Raw genomic sequence first — 26,496 nt, forward strand, 5'->3', positions numbered from 1 at the left:
GTAAGAAAAGGCAATGCCAGAGAAAGGGCACTGTGTTTCTACTAACACAAACTAAAGGAATCTGCACAAGCTGAGAGGTAGGGAAGTTCTGATATAGTGAAGAGCCAAACAACTCTTTTTAAAAACGGGATTATTCTACTGATTTTTTTTCTCACATTACTTCTTCCCTCTATACACACACACACATATATATGTAGTCTGAACACTCACTGCCCTTGTTATCCCCAGTTAGATGTCACTAGCTGGGGTTACATCTTTGTATCCTCTCCCTGCATCAGGCTGCACCACATCTCCTATCTTCCCTAAAATAATTCTTAGGCTTGGAAAACTGTAGGTGGGCACATCACAGTCAGCCAGAGTGCTCTTCCTTTACTTTCACAGTCTTCCAGCTCACACAAATAAGTTGGTAAAAAAGAGGTGAGAGAGAAAAGCAAAATTGCCAGTGAATCACTTTGCTCTTTACCTTGTCCTTCAGCTCATCTCTTGCCTTCCTTTCCACCTTCTCTCTCACTGGATCTGCTGATAGGCACAAAGTGGCTCAAATTGAATGCCTTGTTACACTCAGAGACAATGCTGAAGGTCAGCGTCATTCTTGGGTTTGCCTACATTAAAGCAGTTATGTGTGCTAGATCCAGTATGTCTCTTTATGCTCCTTACTCCTGCCTGTATCACAACAGGGCATCATATCAGAAAAATTCTGTAGGTCACCAGGAACAGGGGAAAGAAAAGGTCCTTATTCTCTCTCTGATGTTTCTGCTTCATAAACTTACTGAGACAAGGACTATATTTTTTATTACCTGGCTGGAAGGAAGTGGCATTGATTTCTGAGGTATCCGTAAACACTAACACGGGGCAAATACTGAACGTCAGCAAACTTAGAGCTACGGGCAGCCAGAGGCAGATGGTGTTCACCTCACATGGCAGTCCTGAAACGTGTTCTCTGACTAAATGTAAAAATCCTTGTCAGGTTGTGGCTGACAATGAACCATCCCAGGAAATTAATGTATCAAGTTGAATTTAACCTAATGACTGCTGGAGAAATTCAGTGAAGGTGGACAGACTTTCCACGATGGAGCACCATGTGGTTATCTTCATGATGCATCTCACCAGACACTTTTTATGTATAGCTTTATTTCACTGATTAGAGCAAAACAGAATGTCTGACTGCTCTGAGCAGAGATTTCTAAGAGGAGCTGCTAACTGGACAAGAACAATAAAGTGGCCACCATCAATGTCACCCACTAAACCATGTCCCTCAGAACCGAGTCCAACCTTTTCTTAAACACCCTCAGAGACAGTGACTCCACCCCCTCCTTGGGCAACACGTTCCAATGCCTGACTACTCTTTCTAAGAAGACATTTCTCCACCAAAAAGAAATTTCCAACCTGAACCTCCCGTGGCACAACTTGAGGCCATTCCCTCTAGTCCTATCACTAATCACCTGTGAGAAGAGGCCAACCCCCAGCTCCCCACAGCTTCCTTTCAGGTAGTTGTAGAGAGCAATAAGGTCTCCACAAGCCTCCTCTTCTCCAGACTAAACAACCCCAGTTCCCTCAGCCACTCCTCACAGGACTTGTGTTCCAGACTTACATGGGTTGCAGACACATTAAGTCAGTCAGAAATCTAGCTCTGTCTCTCATCCAGATTCATGCTGCAGCATATCGCTCCCAGGTGATGTGCCACATCCTGCTGTTGTTAGCCACGTGAAGTTGTTGGATCAAGGTTCAGGGTTATGGTCTAGTTATTACTGTGAAGGTAGCTTGAGGCCAAGGGAGCCACGCTCACACAGGCAGGATAGGGATGTGGTGTGCAAGGCCAGTGCGCCCCAGGGAAGGTCCCACACACTGGGGCCTCCTGTGCTGTGGACCAGTGAAGGGCAAATGCAGCCTGGTACCAGGGTGCTGTGGTCACAAATATTTGTGCAGCAGTACAGATCACATAGCACATGCTGTGGTGCAGCAGGGAGAGAAGGTGGGCAGAGGAGGAGGGCCAGCTGGGCTGGTGGGGCAGGCATTGCACCAAGGGCCAATGTCCTGGGGCTGGGCCAAGTGGGGTGGTGCCTGCATGTCTCTGCCCTCTGCCCTGGATCCCACAGAGTGACCAGGGGCAGCAGCAGTTGTGGCTGAGAGCCCCTGGTGCTGGAGGGGCCATTAAAACTCCATGGCACCCAGCAGCAGTTGGTCTCCAGCACCGGTGCTCTGGAAGGTTCTCCACAGGCGGCAGTTTCCACAGCGGTTGACTGTTACTCCTCTGGCATTGCGCTGCTCCTGTAAAGGTAACCACACCACACACCCTCACACCATCTCCGGCCTGGCCAGGCCCGGCCTGGCCCACTGCAGCTGCTAAGCTTGACTTGGAGGGCTAGAGTTTGTCCCAGGAATTCAGAGTTTGTCCTCAAAACCGTGGGCTTGAGGAGGTTTCATGGCTGCACGGGACCCAGCTGGGCACTGAGGTGAGGCAGAAGCTGTTGTGGATGTGGGAGGCGTTGGGCAGCAGGGCATGGTGCTAGGAGCAAATCCACAGAGAAATCACCGGTGGCTCAGGAAGGCCCTGTGCCTCCGTCTGTTGGAGGTGAGGGATGTTGAAGAAAGGCTCACCATGTACATGCCCTGCTCGTTAATTCTGGCAGAGCATCCACCTCTGGCTACAGTCAGGAACTGTGCTAGAAGGACCCCTGTCTCTCCCAGCCCCCCCAGTGTGTAATTAGCCCTCTATGCCAGGACTGGTGCAAGGCAGTGAACTGCAGCAGGGTGGTGCATTTGATGAGGTGATTATTTACCTCTTGTAAACACTCACAAGCACCGCTGAGCTGCAAGTAAATCATATTTGATGTTTTCACACCATACGTGCGCCTGCCATAAAGCTTAATACAACTTTCTGTGCCAGAGTTGTGGCCTTGCTTAAAGAGCCAGCAAGGGGAACCCCAGCTGCAAGAGGGTAAATAGTTGGGCAGCAGGGTTGTGGGAGACACATAAAGCATGAAAGAGAGTCCTCACAGCCTTCTGAGGTAGGGCAGAAGGCCAGTTTAGGCTTTCACTCACTGGATGTTTTCCATTATGATTTACATACATCATTAAAGCTTAGTTCCTGGCAGAGGGATTGCTAGCAGCAAAATGTGCTCCCTTTATAGGCTGCTAACCTGAAAACTAACACTTGTTTCTCAGAAAACAGTACTCTGCCTAAACAGTTTGCCCATAATGTGAGAAACTGTCAGAGATCTCTTAAAACAGTGGCCTTACACCAAAACATTTTTCCATTTTAGTAACTCCCGAAACAGCTCTCTCCCTGAACATTACAGCACTTTTGATAGCCTATGTGTGGGTCAGCTCTTGGGAAGGAATTATGTGTGTTGAACCACGTTGCAGATCTAGTGATCTGCGTTGTACCTGTATTTTGTAACATACGTCATAAAGTCCTGGAGACTTTACAGGCCTATGTGACCCTTCCACATAGAACTGCTGTTCAGACAAGGGTACATAATTAAGCAGATGCTATGTTCTAAGAGGCTTCAGATGTAGCACCTGAAATGCAGTTTGCATAGACTTTAGACTGAGTCCAGGCAAAAATAGGCCATGCCATGGCAGCAGCAGTCATGCCTGTATTTCAGGAAATCCATATTTTCTTGGGGATAGCCTTGGAATCTTCCCTAAACTATGATAAGAAACTTTCATCAGACTTTATAACTAAACTAAGATGCCAAGCCAAAGCTTTGCAAATGAAAATGTAATTAGAACACAAGCATTTTCATAAATTCGTAGTTGCAATATTCATATGAGCATTTTAATCAAAAATAAGGATAAAATATTTGAGGGTTTTAATATCTTTGTAAGCTTATCAACTCTTAAGACTCTTGCTGTTTTCATCTCTGATGAAGCCAGGGCAGTGGTGAATCACAGCCATAAAATTTACACTGTAAGATCATTTCAGATGAAAAAGATTTGTATAAATAAGCTAGAAGTAATAAGGGAATCTGTGCTGCTTGTTTCCTAAGTCTGAGGCTCTGCTTTGCAGTTAGTTGGTTTAAAGATGGAGAAAGAAGGGAAATTTTTGTTTACATTTTTTTGTGTTTGTGTAAAGAAAGACATTCTAAAGTATGTGAATATAGTCACTCTTTTTTTAAAAGGCATTGAGGATCTAGGGTTCGTCAGTGTGAACGGTCATCTCTCGAACTAAAGGAATAACAAAATTATACAACTGCAGTCGCTGTTGTACAATAAGGTGGACACTGACAAAACTGTAAGGTACAATACATTTTTCATCAGTGTGATTTGCTACTATTTTAAGTCAATAAAATGCTGGAACTGAGACTCCTTTGTTCATCCAGTACTGATAGATAAGTAGAGTCTACTGATTGCTGTGCATAGCAGAGAGTTAGGACTGAATACATTATTAATTTGCGTAATACTTGTATTAACACAGTCCTCAGTCACGTGTGGGATTGCTAGATTGGTCTGGTTTTAGATTCATCATAATCAAGTACCCGTACTTTTGCTTTTTAATTCTGAGGGACATCATAGTGAATCAATGCCCACATTTTATGGCCAAACAAAAGATACAGCATCTTCCAAGGGCAAAGGAGATTACTGTGCCCAAGATGACTTAAAAATTGGTGCATACAGACATGCTTAGATCAGACATTCCTATGACTAGCCGGCTTACTTCGAGTTCAGCGCATATATATATATACACACATCCTGGAGTTCTCCTGAATTTCCCTGGGAAGATGGTGTCTGGGACTGTGCTGCTGTTAAAATTTTTACTTGACATGCCTCTTGCTCCTGCATGGTTCACTGGAATGAACACACCAGGAGAAGGTTATAGGCCAAAATAATTGCTCTGGTGAGCCATACTTATGCCACAGTCCACACGTCATACCTTCAGTACAGTGGAGATTCATCAGAGATCTAGATTACATCCCCTGCTCTTCCAGCTGCAGTCTGTAAAGTGCTCTTGGCACCTCTTGCAGTGATGAACACTGCAAAAATATATATTCCCTGCAATGTTCAGTGCTTGCCTGTGTCTGCTGGCAAGAAAAGCTGAACCACTTTATCAGTGCTGACAGTCACAGAGCTTTTGGGCACCTGCAAGAACAGGGCAGCTCACGCCTCTCTGAGCCTCCTTGACAGCCTGTGAGCTGAGGCTCGGCTTTCCTGCAATGCTGACATGACAGGTGAGATTTATAAAGTAAACATTGTTTGCTTTTTGTGCTTTTAGTGGGATTTGTTTGGCAATGACTGTTAGCTAGAAAGTCTTTAAATGACACACAGGACTCCAGAGAGCAAAATCTAAGAGTGTGACAATGAGCCATATCACTACATCAATCAGTTGAGAGCCATGGCTTTTGAGAATGGAGAAGTCTTTTTCTTCTGCAGCAGTATCTTTTTTCTTTTCAGCTGGTTTCACGGCTAACCAGGATTTCCCTGTGTCAAAACCACAAGCTTTTCTTCTTTCCTTTTTGATACCAGTTGAATTGCTGTGTCTGAGTTTCCAAAGATGTTTGTGTGTCAGCAATTCATGTCCTTAGCATTTTTGTTTGTTTGATTGTTTTTGTTTAGGGATATTGGGGAAGATCTCCTAAGTAGTAAATTTCTTATTACTCAGGAATCACTGAGGCTGTGGTTGCATGCCAGAAGATGAATATTTAATGGAACAGTATTAAGGGTCCATGAAAAGAGTGAGAAGGCAAATGCAGAGGCCAATATCAAACTTTCTGGGGTGGGAGACTTGTCATAACTCGATCACATCTTAATTCTGAACACAGATAGAATCCCTAAATCCAGAAATGAAAAAAAAAAAAAGAGGAAACAAAGGAAAAAATAGGACTTACATCCTGCTTTTATAGAGGGGCTTACTCATCTTTAACTGAAGTTTATCTAACCTGTAGGATTTTTCTGCAGAAAAATCTGTCACCAGAAATAGAAATACACACTCATATGTTGTTCTAGGAAGGCCACAGTGTCTCATTACTTGTAGTGCTATTCTCACTCATGTGCAATCAATTATTCAAATAATCTGTTGACAATTAATATAATTATTTCTAATCATTTCTGATTAGACTCATGGAATTATGTGATTACATCAAGATCTGTGCGTCATAAATACAGGAGGCACAGCCTAGAAGAAGAGGAAACTTCATTTTATTTTTCAGTTTATTCATTTTTACTAGTTAAAAGGACTCAGAAAGGTTAATTTATGCAATCCCTAAAAGGATTGCAGAACTCTTCAGAGTGAAATTACTGCCTTTATTACACTTCTTTTTGTCAGTTAGGTCGTAGGACCTCTTCAGTGACAGACAGGAGAATTCAATGTTTTTTTTGATAATTGGGAAGGATAAGAAGCATCTCGTTTGTGTGATTGACATGCAAATAATGTGAATGTTTATGTTTACTTTCTACAAAATCAAGTCTGTAGTGCTAAGATAAGTAGGTTATTCCTGAGAGAACATAACCAGTGAAATACAATGAGCTAATTCAAAACTAATTTGTTTTTAATCCACCTGAGGGTCTTTGCCTTTCTCATGATACAAATTTACATTTCTTGTTTCCTTCTACAGTAGTCATCCAGGTACTTGCAGTTGTTTAGAATCTTACTCTTAAACCTGTGCTTAGATGGTGTTGAAATGTATTTGATAAGCATCTGAACGTGGTTTCAAGATAGATCCTGTCAAACAGCTGTTTGCACTAAAACAGGGGTAAAATCTAACTCTTACTGAAGCCAGCAGAAACTCATTGCCAATTTAATTCAGTATTGGAAGTATCTCACAAGGAGTGATTATTGCAGAATAATCATAGGGGCTAGATGTGCTTTAGTTAATACTTAAATCACAAATACATTTGTTTTTAAACTTTATTTTAGGATGACATTTCATATGACAACTGTCTAGAAAAAAAATCACTATTTCTGTACATTTACAAATATATAATCACATTTTAATTTATATTAACTTTTATTTTAAGTTTGTCAGACTGCATAGATGTAGCCCTTCAGGAAAAAAAAAATGAAGATATATGAGACCTACTGAAACTGCTTCTACATTCTTTTTCCTTGGGAAGCCTTCCTAATGCGTACCACTACCTGCACGTGGTAACTCATCTGTCTATGCAGAATATGTGTTCAAAACCATAATGCTTTTATGATGCCAGGAACCAGTACTACATCTCCGCTGGTGCTAGAGTATCAGCAAATGAAGAATGCAGAAAATTTCTCTACCAGAAGTTTCAACACACTAGAAAATGTTGGCATGACTTCCGCTGACAGAGAAAAGTTCTCCTCAAAGGTTTCTAACACTCAGAGTAATGAAACTTCAGCTAAAGAGCACTCTTTGGGAAGATGCCCCTTACTAACTCATACTGACCGAGAGGACAAAGCACCAGTTTCAGGAATCTGTGAACATCTTAAGGTTACTGAAGAATCTGAAGCTGAGATTTTAAAGTATGATTTAGAGATACCACCTGAAGCCAAAGTCTTATCAATATCACTTTCTTCTTTCCCACCTATGATACAGCAACTGATGTCAGACAGAACTAAAAATGACCCTGAAGTACGGGAGGCTACAGAAATACCAACTGTTACTTATATTTGGCCAGTAATAAAGATGGAAGAGGCTTCCAAACCCTTTTGGGACAATTTTCCAAAGTCCTTAATACCAACCAGCACAAATTTAGCAAGACCCTGTTCTAGTTGTGATAAAGTAACTAAAGATGCGAGAAGTTCCCAGATAACCCCAGTGAAACAATTTGCACGAGAAGAGCTAGTCAGCAAGACAGCAAGATCATATCCTCTTATTGTAAAGTCATCTAACAGCTTTGTTTCAGGAATTTTAAGATCATTAACCGATACCAAGTATAAGGATTATAAAAATATTTTACCACTTACATCTATCAGCCCTACTGATGAGAAAATGAAAATTCCAGTCTTTAAGGAAAATGCTGTGATGATTCGTAATGGGAAAGTCTACCTCCTGTACATAAAGATTCATGAAGGCATGCCACTAGTAATAGAAATACAGAGACGAAATATATTGCTTAGGAAGACCACAATTTGTTTCATTCCTTGCAGAGCTATCCATGACATAACTACCAAAGCTTCAGATACACTCCTGTCAAGACAGTATGTTGCAAAACAGAACTTAAAATGTCTTCCAACCCTTGCTACCCAACAAGATGAAATTTCAAAGGTAACACATTTCTTTTCACACAGGACGACTAGCATGTCTCAGCCGAAGCAGTGCTGTCCTCTGAGTGGGGAAGGACAACAGTTAGTAAGTAACCTGTGATGACCAGTTGAATGTGTATGTAAGGACAGTAAATTAGTCTCCTCTTAGATACACTCAAATGCAATCAAAGTGCATTATTCAGCAGATTTATAACAGAACAAATACTGTGAAAGACAAATGTCCTGACTGTGATTTCAATTTTTTGGAGAAGTCAAACACAACTCCAGTGGACACAAATCACTGTAGAGTAAATCACAATAAGGTTTGCAGGTCTTTGAGACAGTTTAAAAAGAAAGTATAATTAGGTAGTGCTGAGAAAAAAAAAATCCATCTTGGGACATATCAAGATTTTTAATATCTGAGCAGGGTGAAATCACTGCACTTATGGGAACAGCCAGTTGCTATTTAGAGGATAGTAAGTCTGACTTTAGTATAATGGCAAGGTGCTTCCCAAGGAAGAAGGTGTTGTTTCTAAAGACAGGTGATGAGTGCCATCAGGATCACATTTTAAAGCAACAGTGGAATTAAAGATTAGAGAGAAAGGGCTGGCTGGCAACAAATGAATTGAATTGACTGAATCCTGAATTTAATCATGGCACTGAAGTAGGAAAGAATGTAGAAATGAGACCTGCAAGAAGCAGGCAGGAGGAAAACTGCTACCCAACACTCACTTTCAGGTAGTAAACTTCTACTCTCTTGTTTCAGTTACTCAACAAGACTGATTTCCCATCTGAAGAAGACTTGCAAACAAGAAATTGGAAAGAAGCACGTAAGGAAGAAGACAACAAACTAAGGAAGGAGTTTGGTATTCTTAAAGATGTAAGAGTTCATCTCACAAGGATAAGTACCAGTGAACTTACAAAGGATTCTGACAAAGCTTCTACATATAAATGGAAGGTAACCACCTGGACAGAGAAATAGAAAAAAGTGTCAAAGGACACTTTTGTCCATATACATAGGATACCTAATTGTCCATATATAAATATAAAGCATCCATCACCTTGATGCGATCATTACACATCATCAGTACACTCTTCAAAACATTTGAGCCCTTGTCATAAACATTTTCCATTTGAGAGCCTCACTCTGTCTTCGCAGATTACATTCTTTTGTTATATTCTGCCATTTTCTGCAAACTTTAGCTAAACACTGTGGAAAGAATAGCAGATCTGGCTAAAGGTAACTTTTATCATAATAGTTAAGATTTCAAGCGGGAAAACACTTCTTCATACAGGGGATGGGAGGTCTCTGCTGTCTTAATCTGCAAATCACTTCTCTGGTTGCACCATGCCCTAATGAAGTGTGTCTTTTTCCTATGTATGTATAAAATTATTTCTGCTAACTATTTAACAGCATCGTCATAAATTCTGCATAAATACTCTGAAATAACACGTTTAATTCATGACATCTTAAATAAATATACCGGTACATCGGAATCTGCTTATCTCTTAGATGCAGTTGTATCCCTTTCAACAGGGCACGAGAGTAACCACAACAGAAACTAATATATTGTACTGGCTGGGATGTTAACTTAAAATTTCCCCAAATATGAAACTAATCAAATCACAGGATCCCAGCCCAGATCTGTTTTTACTAACATTTAATTAACCTATATGTTTAGCAAAGACACTAATTTTGGAATTTATCTTAAAAACTCAAACTCAGTTATGCTGTCCACATTTGCCTAGATTAGATCATTTTATTCAGTTAATAAAAACTGTCATGTTAAGAGTCATCAGCGTCAGTTGAAGTAAAATCAATGTATGTATATTGGATCCTTTTTGTTCAGCAGCACACTCTGCCACTTGAACAAGTTCTGGCAAAGAGAAGAAAAATAACTAAAGCAATGGGAGTAATCTCAACTCAGAAGAAGGAGAAAGTGCATTCAACCCAGAGATGCAGCACAGCACAGAATAAGAAAAAGGTGAAAAAAAAAATCTATGCAATCAGTGTGTAAATCTAACAAACACCACACATGCTACCAGATCCTCTTTTGAGACGAGCACTTGAAAAAACCCTGTGTGTTCAAGATGATGCAAATGAATTTTCCAAAAAGTAAAACTTTACTTTCTGGTTGGTGAAAGGATACTGTCTCTGCAGATGTACCAGTTGTAAAGGAAGCATCAAGAGAAAGAAAAAATGTAAACGATCTTTAAAAATCCTTAAAGAATGAGAAATAGCAGTAGAAGCAATGTATAAAAAGCAGCAGACATGAAAAATGGTTCTCACTGCTCTTGAACTACAAAACTTCAAATTGGTGATTAGAGAGGACTGCTTGTTGTGTTTTCTACTCTGCTACTATTCATTTATTTCTTTCTTTTTTAAGATTATCTCAGCCTTTACTATAATATATAATATCTTGAAAACACATTGACCATTCATTCTCTCAGAATCTCTTCTGCTGAGCGGTTTCGTTATTACAGCCTGAATGTGTTCTCTTCCCCTAGTGAAAAAGTGATGTAGTTGACAGGCTTCCAGAGCTGTGGGAGGACCGTCCCATGATACCTACAGAGAAACAGGCCTCCAGTACTCAGAGCTGTTGATGTCTACAGAAGACCATTAACCAGAATTCATTATACAGATTGCTCTAGATTACTTGTTGAATTAAATGCTATTATAGCTTGTTACGTGTGATCTTGTAATTTCAGAAAGTCGACTTTAAATAGCAGTCATTTTGACAAAGTTAACCCTAGCAACTCTGCATACAGAAGAGTGACACGAGCACTAAATCAGTAGTACTCACTAGCGTATTTTGTCTGAATGCCTGGGCTGCAAAATAGGCAATTGCTGATCAGTTATTGTGAGTTTCTTTCCTACCTGGCTATGGCCTCAGATTGCTTACTGCTACTAATATGCTACATGTCCTTAGAGACAGACATGTCTTAAAGTTTGCTTTAACACTCGAATAGGCATTCTTATGTAACATACTAAGGAAGAGACCCAGTCTAAATTCTCTTTAAACAATGGGGGAACCTTAACTGTATCCAACACCAACACGCTGACAGAAAATCTGTAAGAGCAACAATAGCATATGGTACTACACAATGCATAAATCCAGACAGACCATTTCAGCCTTTCTGGATATACTACTGGTACTGGTTTTATAGCATCCCCTTGGCCTGCCCATCTGTGTCATTATCTTGAAGCTGATGTTTTTGCTGCATTGAACCCTGGCAATTTAAGGTTGTTACACACTCTCGCTTTGACGAAGTGGAAGCTGTCTGTTCTTTAGCAAAATAAATCCCTTAATTTCTACCTGAATTACTTCAAAAGGTACTGAACTTCATTATATTCACTGGTTTGAGTATTATTCCTGGGTATGTAGCCTGCAGGAAGGCTGCAGGAAAGCTGCTTAACAAATGCCGTTTTTCCTCAGTGAACAGTACATTGCCTGTGGACAGGCTGAGTAGCCATTAGAGGAGCCTGAAAAGAGGTTATTTCTCTGGTGACATCACCTGACAAAATGCAGCAAGGCACGATGTGGTGTTCATAAGAACTGTATGGATCTTTTACTCAGTAATCCAATAACACTACTCGCATGACTGGGAGCTCAGGCCTTAATTTTACTAAACAGCCTAACACTGTAAATGTCAATATAAGCTTGTTGGCCTATGACCCAAGCATCTTAGGACTTAAACCTTTTGCACTTAACCTGGTATGCTGTTTGCAACATTTTCTGGTTTTCTTATGAAACTACAGTACAAGAAAAGGACATGCTCTCTATTATGAATGCGTCTACTAAAATCCAAGCACTACACAGCCACTAGCTGCGCACAGATGTAGATAGGTCTCATTGGCATGTTCTCATTTCCTGAAAGCAAAATAAGATTAGAAGCGACATGAACTCAACTGAGTAAAGTGCTAGGACACTTTATCCAGCAGGTATAAATTGCTCCATTGTTGTGTGCTTATTTCTTATGCTAGTATCTCTTTTACACAGTGTAATAAATTTGACAAGATGTCCTATTTGTATTAGCTAATGTAGGAGTGTATTTTAGATAGGGTCTTGAAGGATTTGGGTTGCTCTTCTCTATTAACAGGCAAAAAGGGAATATTTTATTAGAACAACAGAAAACCAGATACCATTTACCACATTAACAGGTTCTTCTACCCGTCAGGTGATTTAGATCGTTACTGACAGCAAATATCTGGTAATGAAGAAGTGGCTTCCTGCTCACACACACACACACAAATGCCTTTTTAAAGTACAGTGTGAAATAAAATGTGTAAAGTGTGAGCCTTATCCCACTAACCTTCCAACAGTGCATTTGCTTCTGTCCTGGGTAGCCCTCATTGCAACCTTGCTCCAGGCAAGAAGTCTGCACATATGGGCCCCATGGACCCAGTTCATCTTCGTGAAGCTGAGTTCCCATCCATAACTATCCCACAAACACACCACTTCTGGCAAATACAAGCTATATAATACAAACAAAATAGACATTTCTCTTCCATTATTCAATTCTAGAAGTATTCCTCAAACATCAGGTTTCCAGCACCGTGCCAAAACCAACACAACATAAATAATCACATCTTCTAAAAAGTGAGGCCTAACTCTGTTTTCACTCTTCCTTCTAGTTACCAACATTTTTATAATTTTGTTAGGAGTCTAGATCAAACCCATCTGAAATTGCCAAACCAGCCACAAATAACAATGTACTACCTAGAAAGAATGACAAGGTTTTCATATTTGATAATTTTTAGTTTAGTCCTTCTTTTAGTATTCTTCTTCATTTTTTTTTCCATATTATTGCTGTAATTAATGATACAAACACTTTCCCCAACAATTTTGAGGTAGAAATCCTGATCTTTAGTTTTAAGCCCCTGAAGAAACAGGAATAACTCTGAATTATCCATCAGTGTTCATATTTCAGATGATTCTTGAAATTAGGTTCCTTGCAGTTAGAATTACTCAAGAAATAAAATGACCCTATCTTCTTTAAATTTAAAGAATTTATTTCTGTCTTATTTCTGTCTTTATCTCATCTCATGAAAATTAAGTTTACGTAGAGGTTACAACAGTATGATTAATCCCCAGTCTTTCTTGAAAAACTTTTGACATGCAAGTGTGACTTGACAAAGAGGACACCTGTGCAAAATATTTTCTCTTCATATGCAAGACAAAAGTTATAAGCAGGGATAATACCAGTCACCAGTGTAACTAGAATATTTAGAATAATTCCTTCATGCCCTGAAGTAGGGAAGAATGTAGAAACAAGCCGTGAAATAAACTGGGGTAGGAGGAAAACTGCTATCCAACACTCAGTTTCAGGTAGGAAAGTTCTACTCTTTCTTGTTTCAGTTCCTCAGCAAGGCTGCCTTCCCATCCTAAGAAGACTTGAAAAAACAAGAGGGAAGGAAGCATTTTGGGCAGAAGACAATGAACTAAAAAAAGAATTTTACATTATTGAAGATGGCAAGAGTCTATTTCAAGAGGACAGCATTTTAATATAACTCTTTTGTTCAAGTTCTTAATCTGCAGCAAAGTTAGTTATCAGTAACAAATCAGTATTTCTTTTAGATCTATTATCTCTTGTTCAGTCTGTACCATTAAACTTACATTTTGTCAGATGGATTTTAAATCAACAACTCCTGCTCCTTCCAAGATCTCTGAGAATGATCTGCTTTTAGTGTCTCAACATAATATCAAAACGTGTCCCAGAAATCAGTCTGCCATTTCTTTGCAGATTATATTCAGTGTTACGTTTTGTCATTTTCTGCTGACTTTATGTTCTTTGTAGTTAGTTATTGAAGTAATAAAAAGATGCTTTATGTCCTCTAAGCTGTTTCTTCTTTCTTTCTGTTTTGTGTTCCTTTTATGAAAATTAATTTTATGTAGAGGTTGCAATACTGGATTAACCCCCCTTTTTTTTTTTTTTTTTTCTTCTGAGTCTTTTTGAAGCATGTTTTACATGCAAGTACCCCTTTCTAAAGGGGACAGAGTAACTAGAATATTCAGGAAAAGAGACAATCACTGTATTTTAGCATTAAATGCAAAGTGAGAACAATTTCTAAGCATATGATCAGGTATGCATTACCTAGACAATCCAAGATAAAAAAATAGTTGGTTTACATACAGTGAAGGGGTTGCTTGTGCGATGAAAGCATGGTAAGTAGGTTATTTACAGAGTGACAGATATTGGAAGACTGTGAATGGTAGAGATGGGGGAGTGGGGATTACGATGTATCATAAATGGCACATACAAATGAAGATCCAGAAATTATAATGCAACACAAAAGCAATGCCTACATTGTTCACCTGATTTTTGGTATCAAGTATGATTATTAATTTTAGCTACTGGTAGTGCATTTCATCAAAATCTGTAGGCATAGGTGCAGTTTTAGAATACATAGGAGCTGATGGCAAATGCAGCCATGTGGCTTTCTTGGAGGTCCAGCAAGCATCCTGGGGACACAAGTCCTTAATTTTCACTCATATGATGGTAAAGCTGAAAATACTGACAGAAAAAGAAATTGGAAAAAAAAAAAAAAAGTGTTTTAAGACTGCGAAGAGGGTTTTATTTTTTTTCTTTTTTATTTTGGAGAGGCTTGAAATGTTATGCAAATTATCCTGACACCACAACTTTGAAATAATTTGTAGTAAAGAAAAAGTTCTTGGAGTTTGCTAGTTTGGGACAAGAAGAGCGTTCAAAGTTTGAGTAATATGGAAAAAAATAACATGAAAAAAAAATCACATACATGACAGAGGAAGGTCATGAGATCACTGATTTCTTATGTACTATGTGTACTATGCTCAGTATTTGACCTTTCACATAAGGCAGAGCAGTGGCAGAGGGACCGCCACCAGGGATTTCTTTGCTTGCATTTGACAAAGACCAACACTCACCCTTCTGTACTCTCTTCTGCCTCTCAGAGGCTTCCAGTTGAAGAGCCTTTTCTACTATACTATATCTTGTTGGCTTTCAAATACGATGTTGTATACATCATTGGAAGGCTTTATAAATAAAAGAATTACAAGAGAGAGAAGCCAAAATTTGCCATCTTTGAACAGGCGAGAACCAAGGGAATAATTTTGCCAAGTATATTGATAATGCAGAGCCTCTGCTTCTGCATTATCAGGGAACTAATAGGTAGAAAAAAAAAAGGAAGCTTTCTAAATTTATGTTAACAACTTATGTTTCCCAGAAAGTACATAATAAGTGAAACATTTACACTGCATAAAATCAAGATTAACTCTGGGATTTTCTTAAATCAAGTTGGTATTAATTTGTAATATACCACAGTAAGGTGTCATATATCTGCTTTAATTTATTGGCTTGTGTTTGTGAATGTAGTCACAAGTAACCCCAAGGCTAAAAGCATGTGAATCACTCCCAAGACCTCCGCATTTAGGGAGTTACCAACGGTTCCAAATGAGACATGAAGTAAGTTCTTCCATGTAGACAGTCACCTCTGATTAGGTGCCCAGTTATTGCTGCTGATGTTGACCACTTCTGAGTGCCAACTTGCTCACATTTTGCTGCTTTATGCCACAACAGCTTGCATCTCTACAGCCTGCCTCCAGCACAACAGCATGCCATGGATCAGCAGAAGTGCTGAGACATCTCAGTTGCATTACTTGATGAGGACAAGATGACCAGTAATTTGTGAGAACATAAACAGGGATAGGATTTGAAGGGACAACACAGTCAAAAACTTAGAATATCAGGAACAGGCGAATAGAAATATGTTCGTAATGGGAAGGATTCAATACAACCAGCAAGATGCCGTTTGTCTTATGGATCAAAAGTGACATCTAGGGTTTAAAACATGAAAACCTGACCACCATGATCTGATTAGTAAGGCAAGCACAATGTCTGCCAGCCAGACAATGCAACCGGTAGCTAACTGCCCCACCTTTTCCTCACAACCTGACCTGGGTATAGCAGTCACTATACAGTCCGACTGTTTAGCAGTCCGACTGTTTAGCAGTCGGACAATATAGCAGTCGGACACTGCTCCAGCCTTGCTGCGTGGAAACTCTGTCATCTCCCACAGGAGCTACCATCCTCACCATTTTCCAAGATCCTCCTGCTCTGAGAACTGCTGATGTGACATCAAGGAGAATTAAGATCTGCTATCTGAGCTGCTGAGCATGTTGAAAGAGCCAAGGAACATCTTAGGGCCACAGTTTTGGTCATGGGCTTGTGTGCATAGAAAGGGAGATGGAGAAGTCAGTTTCTGATGCAGATAGATGTTCTGAGGAAGATTTCTTGACTCATAGCCCAAAGGGAGCTCACTTTAAAGCCTTGCTCTCCTTTGTGGTCAGATTGTTGATATAAGGAATCCTAATTCCAGCAGAACGCTCACTCACCCTTTCTATATCCCACCCCAAAGCCATATATGAGACAGCAGCACCCTTACCTGAGCTGAGGGGATCAGGAGTGCTGGCACAGCAAGCTGTTGTCATTGGCCATGGTAGACAGCATGCTAGAAAGAAGGATATAACTCCATTTCGGGTCTTCTGCACAGTGCGGGGTGGGTACTGGGGAAACAAGTCTCCTCTGAATTTTCCTATATGGTGATTCTAAGCCTTTGGGTACAAAAGCCCAGAGTGAAAATTAGAAGCATCCAGGCAGTTAAAAACTTCATAACAAATGTTATTGATACCGATTTATCATTGTTTTTTGTTCTCAGATTTGTGCTAATGGGGTAAAAATGAAGACAGACCTGAGGAGCTACCTGATAATATAATAGAATTTGCTGTCACATAAAACGAGGCTAAAACAAGAAGAAATCAAGTGAAAATCTATGGCTTACATTACACCTGATGTTAGACTGTAAGATCTAAACTTTCCTTCTGGCCCACACATAGTACAAATCTATGCCACCGCCACATAAATTTTACTGGCCTAAAACATTATCTAGGCTTTGATAGTGTGAATTCCCTTCCAACCACAGTAGTCAGATTATTTGTTTCTGGAACTATATAACACCACCTATTAAAATCTAGTCTGACTTTCCCAGTGATTTAGAGAGAAACAGTGTTAGGAGACAAATTAATAGCTTGAATGCAAATAATTCCCTTCTGCACTTCCCATTAACATTAATCATTATAATCAACTGTCTTTACATATCTTCCTTGTTTAATGAAACTACCAGAAGTCAAGAAGCACAGACATCCCGGATTTAGATGAGAAGGTCCAAGTTAGAACAGAGGACAGCCAGGAAAGAGGGTTGCTGCTAACAGGAATCATCACCTTTTTTCAAAATTGAGTTTCAGTTTGAATTAGATGAAATCTTTATTCTTCCCAACCCTCCACTCAGCAGGAAGCTGCCCACTAAACTGCCTCTACCCGAATACCAGCAGCAAAGCCAGGTGTCAGTGTCACCAAAGGCTGGGGGCTCTCAGACTCCCTGGCTCAGTGGCAAGCCTCACAGGGACTGCTGCAGGCTGACATCTGTGGGAGATGGGGTGACCTCAGGACTCTGCTTTGGAGATGCTGCAGAAGTTCACCGAGTACAAGAAATTTCAGTCTCTAAATCCTGGAATCTGCCAAATAAAATTTATCACATCAGCAAACTTTAAACCTAACCTCTTTGTCTGGAAGCTCTGCCTAAGGCACCAGTTTTCACACCAGGAAGGAGAAAGACAGTAGATACCAGACCACAAGTCGTGCAGTGAATCACACTGACAAAAATTAAGCTGTGTTTTCAATTTACACAAACTCCCCTAGCATAAATGAGTGCCAATAACCTCTTTCTGGCCTCTCTTCAGGTGCAGTGCCTACAGAGTGGCTGAGCTTCAGCTGTCTGCACTCTTCCCTCATACTGCCCAAAGACATCTCTTTTGCCCCCTTACACACCCAAATCCTTGCCGAGGATTCCCCTGCTCGGGCTGGCTACTCATGCATGGCAAGATCCTCCTTTTGAACAGCGTGTGTACAGCACCCAGCACAAGAGGGCTCTCCAGAGCTCAGCAACAACAAACTACAAGAAAATGCAACAATAAACCCATTAAAACCATTATCAAATTACATAATTCTCTGACAGTGGATATTCCGCTATATTATTTTTGGACTTTTTGATTAATTAGCAGTCCAGCTGCTCTGTGGTAAGAACATTACCCTTTAACAAAAGAATCAGGTCCTGTAGATTGCTGACTTCCCTTTAAAACAGAAATGAAGCCAGGGAAAGTTAAAGTTTTTCATTACCTTGCTAGAGGTGCTCAGAAATGGTGCAGGAAGATGCTTACATTGCTAGTTGGACCTTCCAGCGTGCTCTGCAAAGGGACAACAACCCCACTGGGCAATTATCCTAAAGAAACCCTGTCTGAACATTAGGCTGCAGCACACTCATCTTGGATTGTTTCAACTTGCAGCTGACACGCTTATTGAGCAAAAATTGCTTGGAGCTATGTCTCAGAGTTTCATATAATCCTCTGTTAGGCAAACCTTTTACAGCCCTAACTTCTACTGTCAGCTAGCGTAAAAAAATAAAAAATAAAAAATAAATGACTTGTTGCATGCTTGGAGCCCAGATCAGTCTGGAGCACATTCACATTTTTTCGTATCTTTTTGGAGGTGCAATGACCACAGTGAATAAACTCCCAGTCTCTGCATGGTCTTCTGCCTTTGAGCCAAACAATCAAACGTTCCCTGGAGGTTTGACGGTGCAAGACTTTCTGCACAGAGCCAGAGGCTGACTGAAGTTTTTGGAGTTTTCATTCCAGTCTGTCACAGTGTGGTTATAGTGAGAAAACAGTTTATATGAAAAACTACACCTTCTCCTTCTGCAGATGTGCTCCTTGCGTGTCTGAGTCAGAGCTGCTAATGTTATGGACATATCCACACCACCCACCCTCACTTATATATATATATATATATATATATACACACACACACACACAACCCTGAAGTCCAAAGACTAGATATAAATCTTTTCCCCCACTCAATTTAGAAAGCAGAGACTACACCAGATACCTAAATCAACTGTCTTATCTGAAAGCTGCAGAATATCAGGGATATGCTGTGAAAAGGCAGCCAGCCTGCTTCGTGCTGCTTAATTTGCTCATCCGAGATAGGTAATTTGCATTGCCTAAAGCTAGAATCAATGTTTTGTTTTCCCATTGCAGGAGCATTTAGAAAGACGAGTGCTATGTCAGACTAGATGATGAGGGGATGATTGTTTTTTCCTTCAGTGGAGGACTGAAGGATCATCATTGAGGATCATTCCTCAGAGGAGGAATGGAGGAGCATCATTGAACTACTAACAGCCAAAAGGTTCAGAATAAACAAAGGGAAGTGGTTCCTCACACCATGTATAGCTAAGCTGTAGAAATCCTTGCTAGCATGTTGTTGCAGATGCTTAGGTTGATACCAACATCCATTCGAAAGGCTACTGAACAGATTCATAGAAGGAAGTGGATCTGTCCCTAGCTCAGGAAACCATTGCACTTCAAATGGCAGGCATGCTGGCCACCACCGTACACAGAGTATGGGCGGTGGACTGACCCTCCAGCCTAGCTGCACAAACGCTGTGGCTGCTGCCAGCAGCAACACCTCGGCAGGAAAAAGGGAAGAGAGACATGAGCCTGCCATCTGTGTGGAGCTGACCCCAGGCAGCCAGCAGCACTGCCAGGGATTGCGGTTCGCACATTGGTTCTCACATCAGGATGAAAGATGGTCTGACCTACAAGGATGTAATTGAAACATCGGGTGGAAACACAAAAAGCACCACGCTGTAAGCCTGTAACTTGGTGAATTTGTCTCTTGCATCTTTACCGAGCATCTGAACACATTTCAGTCTCCATTAATTTATTAATTAATGAAAACAATCTGATAAAAACTATCCTAGTTCACGAATTAAAAGTACAAGTCACCACGTGCAATTCTATTTCTTAATGGAGAAATAGCCTTATCAAAATCAGTTTTCTATACAGGATATTCATAGGATATCCCCAATTCTAAGCACAGAATGTAATAGTATCTACTTCTTCAAGATATCAAATGTATTCCAAATTAGGAAAAAAAAAAAAAAAAGTACTTTGTGCAGGGATTAGCAAAATAATAACAAAGAATTTGGCACCTTTTTCCCAAAGTTAGGTTGAAGTCCCCACCAGGTGAGAAGGATGCTCTGAAGACACGCAGAGTTCCGTTGCTGGGCCTTGACACAAGGCAAACCCTTCCTGGAGTAGTTCTCCATTGGTAGAAGCAGTTTATGGTAATCATTGCTGCGTGGTGCCAGCACGCTCCAGGCAGCTCAGACAGTGGGCTGGGGGTGACCCAGGCTAGTTAGCAGTAATTTCAGTTCAGGGGAAAAAAAAAAGAACCACACAAAAGTGGCAAGGTGCCAGTTCCACAGGGCTTAATGGCAAGAATAATTTCACCAGCAGTCACCAAAATGTACTGCATTGGAGGCTGTACTGGCACGAGAGAGAAGGTTTCACCTATCTGTATCCTAATGAGTGGGACTTGGCTATGCACAGGGCACTGAAGCTCAGGTCACCAAAAATAATAAAGGATTAAAGCCTTCTGCTTTCATTCAGCTGGGCTGACTTTGGCTCCAGGACCTTCTACGTCCCAGACCACGGCCCCACCACCACTCTGCCTCACCTAGACCCGCCCTGCCATTTGATTTTTTCAACACGCGCCTGTTTTCATTTAAGCTTTCAACAAGTTTTGATTATGCTCCTATTCAGGAAAAAAATCTCAAAAGTTGTTCTGCTTGATCAAGACCTTCTCGGAGAAGAGACTTAAGGCTTTATGGAAGAAGAAGATCCAGACCGGGCAGCTGGCTCACCAGCTCTTCTGTGAGTCCGGCTCAAGTCATTTTTCATTAGTGACTCTCACCCCATTTCCTTTACTTTGTGACATTAAGATGATGCTAGACACTAACTCACCACTCCGGAGACATATGTTAGAGAGGCAAAATATCTCGTCATCTTTAGGCGGCTTGCCACCATCCATCACCAAACCCATTTCAGAGACAAATGCAGAGAGCTGGATCTGAAAGCAGATTGCAAACCACATTACACATGGGAAACAAATACTATCCAGGAAACCTTTTTACAGGTCTAAATTATAAATCACTACTTGGAAGAATTTTTATTTTGGAGAAGCATTTGGTGAAATGCTGTATTTGACCACAGACAGCTGGGCTACTTAATCATTTTGTATCATTTACATCCATAGCAACTTATTTAATCCACAGTGCATATATGACTACAAACCTTCAGAGAAAAAGAATAACATATATATATATGCCTCTATGTAGAATTATGTACTAACAAATATACGTATATTTGTGAGTACGCATACACACACTGCAGTATCTGATGTGATACTACATCTCATCTTACATTAAAGAAACTACAAGACCAGGATTATTTTTTTCATTTAACTCAGTTCACAGAAGACACTGAAATTTCAAAGGCAAGGAAAGTTCTTATGTTAATAAACATTTCTTTTCAGCTATTTTCAGCTATATCAGTTAACAGTTGCATGGAGCTAATGCTACATAAGGAACAAGTCTGACTAACTTGTCTGCACTAAAACGATCATACAAACAAACGCCTCAGCTGTTACAAAGCTAACTAAATTTCCAATGAGCTCTTAGTGAAATATGTAAATACACTTCTATATGTATTTCAGTAATTTATTATTCAACATAGCATGATACTGCTCACACAAATATAAGTAAGCCAGTACATGAAGAACCAGAGGAAAAGGTAAAGGTATTTGCAGGAGCAAAGGTTATAATTTAGAAAAGCACCTGATGAAATGTGTAAGGGTATATTGAACCAGAAGAAGAATAAGGAGAAAACTCTAGCTTTTTCTTTCTAATCGTTCAATGTGTCCTTCTATAGACTGATCACAGCCTCCTCAGAGCTGTTCGGTTTGAAGGAAATCACGGCCTGCAAGCAGAGTCAGATTTAAAGATGAACACAACTGTGGCTAGTGAACTGCAAGTCTTCTGGGTAGCAGCACAAAACATCCATCACAATGGTGTAAAGAGCCAGGTGTGCACTTCAGGGGAGAGGATTTACATTCACAAGAAGACTCTGGTTGTAATGTTAACTTTGTCTACAACCACTAACAGGAAACTCCTGTGGTCCCCTTTTGCAATTTAGGATAAGCTTGTCTCCTGTGAAGGACCACTACTTTCTAAGTGCAGTTCAACCTTACATTTGAGAAATCCTCTTTAAAACCAAGGAAAATTTACACTTGATACTTGCACCCTTTATCAAAAATTATGCTACTCAGGGGCAACTGCACATTAGAAACCCAAGTGGCACTATCCTATATATTTGTTCCAGTAGCCTTCAGAGACAAATTGATTAAAGTTATTGACAATAAGCAAGATCCATATCAGGAACCTAGTAGTGAGCAGCCCTCATGTCAATGCCATTTTCACCAGTTCTCAGCTCTGCTTTACTTCAGCTATCATTTAAAACATGGAACAATCCTCTTGATTTCCTGAGCAGGATAATGCTGGGAGTCTCACTTTACAACCACAGGGGCATCTGGGCAAAGACCATGCTCTCTCACTGGCATCCCCTGTATGGCTACAGTCACCGACAGCAGCACCTGTAGATTTAGTCCTGCCTTCAGCTCTTGTCCGCTACAGTGTGAAACTAGCATTGTGGTGCTCTTCAATAAACTGTTTGAAAGAGGATAGGCAACCTGAAAGCAAATATGTGAATAGGTGCTGAAAGCTTTCTGCTTTCCAAAGCAGCTAGGTCTGCTTAAGATGGCAAAAGGCAAGACACTGGCACGTGTTTTACATAGTTAAGAGCCCCCTGTGCGCAACATATTCCATCTGTGGTTTAAGAACAATTCATCCCTTTGTAAAGATTGCCCACTGCAGCCACACTACTGCAGAGGTCAGGAAGAACTGGCTTATCTACTACCTGTGTGTTAGTCACACAAACTAAAGCCTACGGATTGAGCAACCAGCTGTTTTGCACTTTGGGGTTCACAGGTCTGCCCTCTATTAAGCATCCCCCATCCTGCCTGTATCTTACCCATACTATTCCTCAGTGCTTCATTTCAAGTCCGTTTCCCATAGACAGAAAGTGGCACAAGGCTGTCTTTTTTGTCTAAGGTACGGTCACACTCAGTATAACTGAGTTTCAAAAACTTCTCAGTTCAAAGATGCAACATAAATAGGCTGGGTGACATTGGTATAAGCTATTTTGACAGTTTCATATCATAGCACTAAGGAAATGAGCAAGCCTGCATGTTATTAAGCAAAGAAAATTCTGCTGAAAACAATCATGGCAGAATTCAAGCCCTCTCCTAAGAGGCTGAGCTCTTCAGAGTATTCACAGTACCTGCTGCAGGTACTCAAATGCTCAGCATGGCCAGTGGAAAGGGAAGGACTCCTGCAGAAGACAGTTCAGAGCACACACACTGCACGGACCCTCTGCAAGAGCTTTTCTCTGTCTGGCCACTGACTGTACGCTGATCCTGAGAAGACTGGGCTCTGGATTTAGTCATTTTCAGTTACATTCCTCACATAGACAGGTCTGAATATCTGCTAACGCATACATTTGTGCTGTGATTCTCAGCAATCCCCTATCAGTCCAAACCACTGTCAGCATTTTCACATTCAATAAATTCTTGGCATTTCTGTTGAATTTTGTTCATGGCACATGCACATTAGCTGAGCTCCACAATACATCTGTTGTGCAGCTAAGTAGATGATACAGCCCAGGGGCTTGGCCACACTTCCAGGACTTGTTTAAGATGACACAAGCCAGTAGGGACACTGGGAATAGTAACCTAGGGGTCCCCTTTCTTAAATTGTAAAGCAAGTTCCCTCTCTCTTCCAACCAGTATTTTGGGCATTTTTCCTAACATCTTACAAAATTTCCTTAAAAAGTACCTCTAGGACAAAGTGACAGGGTTGAATTTGTAAAGCAGGAACTCATTCTTTCCTTTATAACATTATTTCCCCCCCCCCCCCCCATCGTTTTGGGGTTTGGACCTAAACCTTAGATGTTTCAAATCCAGAGATCCACAATTTCCAAGTACCTCGTGTGGTCATCTTAAAAGAGTCCAGATTCTCGTTAAGTGCAGAGCTTGTTAAGTGCAGGGATCTGACCTTGTTAACACACACCTGAAAAGGGAGGTCTCCAAAGGTCATGGCCACTCTTGGAGACGCTGTGCACTGCTCTCCCAGCGAGGCATGCTCTCTGCCACCCCAAAAGAGAGCTGGGCTCTCTTACCCTCATGTTAGGCATTCCAGACGAACAACAAGAAAGCTGCCAGCTTCACAGGGACATGCTAAAGATATTTTTAAAATCCTCTGCTCTCTGTCAGTTATAACACCCTTTCTGAAGGTTAAAATAGTAACCAGTTTCCAGCATCCACAAACCAAACCCCAATAGCTACTTTTGGCACCATCTGACACATTCTTGGCAGTCTCAGCAGGGAGGCCAGGCATAGGCTGGATGCAAAGCCACTGACATCCCGTCAGGAAACAGCTCAGCCATACTGGAGAAAATGCTTTAAAACATTGTATGCAAGGAAAATATCTTCAAACAAGATTACCATCTTATATGGACAAAGCACAACTTTGAAATCCACTTTTGCAGAACACAGCACTCTGCTCTCTCTCACCAAGGCACAAGCACCGAGATCTGTACTCATAGTAGTAGCACTGCTAAAACCAGCATGACAGAATGCAAACATGCTCCCAAGTCAAAAAGAAGACACATCACCAGAACAGGGAAATCATGTTCCCAGAATTCCAGCCTACAATCAGATTAATTCAAACAGATGCTCAGTAAATTCTAATCAGAGCAAAACGTGGAGCGTTTCCCCTTTTATCACACTTTTCCATCAACTGCTGCTGTTATGCATGTGAAGTACCCTTGTGACGAGCAAATACGCACAACCTCCTAAAAAAGCCCATGCTTCAGCAACAGCACTCATTAACCAGGCCCTGGCCCACAGTAAGGCCTTGTTATCAAGAACCACCAAGCAGTGCTATTCAGCGTGCTCCTTTGTTGCAAGCTACAAAGCAGCAGTGACTACAGAAGTTTACGACGATCTCTTACAAAGGAAAATCCACTAACTAAAGTGCCTTACCTCAAAGGAAAACCAGGGTCTTGTCCATGCAAAAGAGCACTTCTTCGCTTTTCCAAAGAGAGGGAGGACCAAGAAAATCGGTTAGCAAGAAGATAATTTCTGTTTCTTCTGTACATGGAAAACATAATGAATTCCTTCTCAGCAATGATAAGGAGAGGGCATATAGTAGGAAAGGAGGATCCAATGATGTTTTTGCCTTGGTAGCATCACCCTAGACTTTGAGCTCAGCCCCTGCAGGAGAACACAGGAAACAGAAAATCAGAGAGGTACTTGCAAGGGACCTTAACCAACAGCTTGCCAGCCTATGCCAGCTTTCCTTAAAATAAGTCACTGCTTTATTTTACATCTAGTTAAAAATCTTAATTTTGAGCAATTCTTGAAGAAAGTCACTGAGAAGGTCTCAAATTCAAAATACTAAAACAGAAGTATTTGCCATGTGGAATGACTTAAGGACAGAGGATACCTCACTGTAACTCAGCCTGCTCGATTCTCTTAACATGGTTGAGAACTTAACAAGTTAATGCTGAGAAAGGTTTCAAAATCTTTCAGTGGAGGATACAACAATTAAGAAAAGCATGCTTAATGGTACCCTTGAAATCAAAGGCTAGCATAAAGAAACTACTCCATCAAAATACTGCCTGAATTTTGCCATCTCTAGGGTGCTGCACATACATTACATGCAGCACAGACAACAGCATTTTAACCTTATGACAACAATAAACCAGGAGAGAAATGAGCTGGACTCCACCTCGGGACAGGTAAAGGTAAGAAAGAGAGAACAGATGAAATGAGTTTAGCTGAAGTTTCTTTCACAGAAGAGACATTTGAAGCTTTCAGTCCCAAGCTCTGATACAAAACAGCTGTGTGGTCTCTCACTTAGAAGTAACCGAGCTCATTTCTAAGCCTTGGGGCCACACCAAAAAGCCATAGAGATATGACCTAGGTTCAATATAAAGGTTAAAAAGATCAGGAGACAAAGGGAAAGAACCCAGAGTCCATATAACCACTAGCCAATCAACTCAGTAATACCACTTGTGACTTTTAAACTTATCTCAGCATTTTGAGAAGGGCTCAGTTCATGACCTGAGCCTCATTAACAGATGAGTTTGGACCATAAATCTGAGATACAGGACTAAGCATCTCCTAAGCCAGAAGAATACTCCAACTAGCTTGGCATAAAGACTCATGAATTTGGAGAGAAAGTGAGTTGCTGCCACACAACTGCTTCAGGCTTATGAGAGGCAGAG

At 40.7% G+C, this 26,496-nt stretch overlaps 1 protein-coding gene and 1 long non-coding RNA gene across 6 annotated transcripts; one reads left to right on the top strand and one right to left on the bottom strand.

The window, feature by feature from the left end:
- Window positions 1-1,815: 1,815 nt before the first annotated feature.
- LOC118163787 (ligand-dependent nuclear receptor-interacting factor 1-like) lies at window positions 1,816-14,267 on the top strand. Of its 5 annotated transcripts, XM_035320762.1 has the most exons (4): window positions 1,818-2,276; window positions 6,958-7,963; window positions 8,060-8,177; window positions 8,922-9,299. In XM_035320762.1, exons 2-4 carry the CDS (start codon window positions 7,134-7,136, stop codon window positions 9,135-9,137), a joined length of 1,164 nt encoding a protein of 387 aa, XP_035176653.1. In that variant the 5' UTR covers window positions 1,818-2,276; window positions 6,958-7,133; the 3' UTR covers window positions 9,138-9,299. The 5 variants fall into 5 exon arrangements, with proteins under 5 accessions (XP_035176654.1, XP_035176653.1, XP_035176650.1 ...); XM_035320763.1 differs by lacking the exon at window positions 8,922-9,299 and adding an exon at window positions 13,516-14,267 and having other exon boundaries at window positions 1,816-2,276; window positions 6,958-8,177; XM_035320759.1 differs by having other exon boundaries at window positions 6,958-8,177.
- LOC118163789 lies at window positions 14,101-26,056 on the bottom strand. Its single transcript, XR_004749187.1, has 4 exons — window positions 25,954-26,056; window positions 25,250-25,480; window positions 16,578-16,746; window positions 14,101-14,671 (listed from the first exon to the last, which is right to left on the bottom strand). It is a non-coding gene; the product is annotated as an uncharacterized LOC118163789 (long non-coding RNA).
- Between the last annotated feature and the right edge of the window lie 440 nt (window positions 26,057-26,496).

This window comes from Oxyura jamaicensis, chromosome 3 (assembly GCF_011077185.1).
Source record: "Oxyura jamaicensis isolate SHBP4307 breed ruddy duck chromosome 3, BPBGC_Ojam_1.0, whole genome shotgun sequence".
Classification (NCBI taxonomy): domain Eukaryota; kingdom Metazoa; phylum Chordata; class Aves; order Anseriformes; family Anatidae; genus Oxyura; species Oxyura jamaicensis.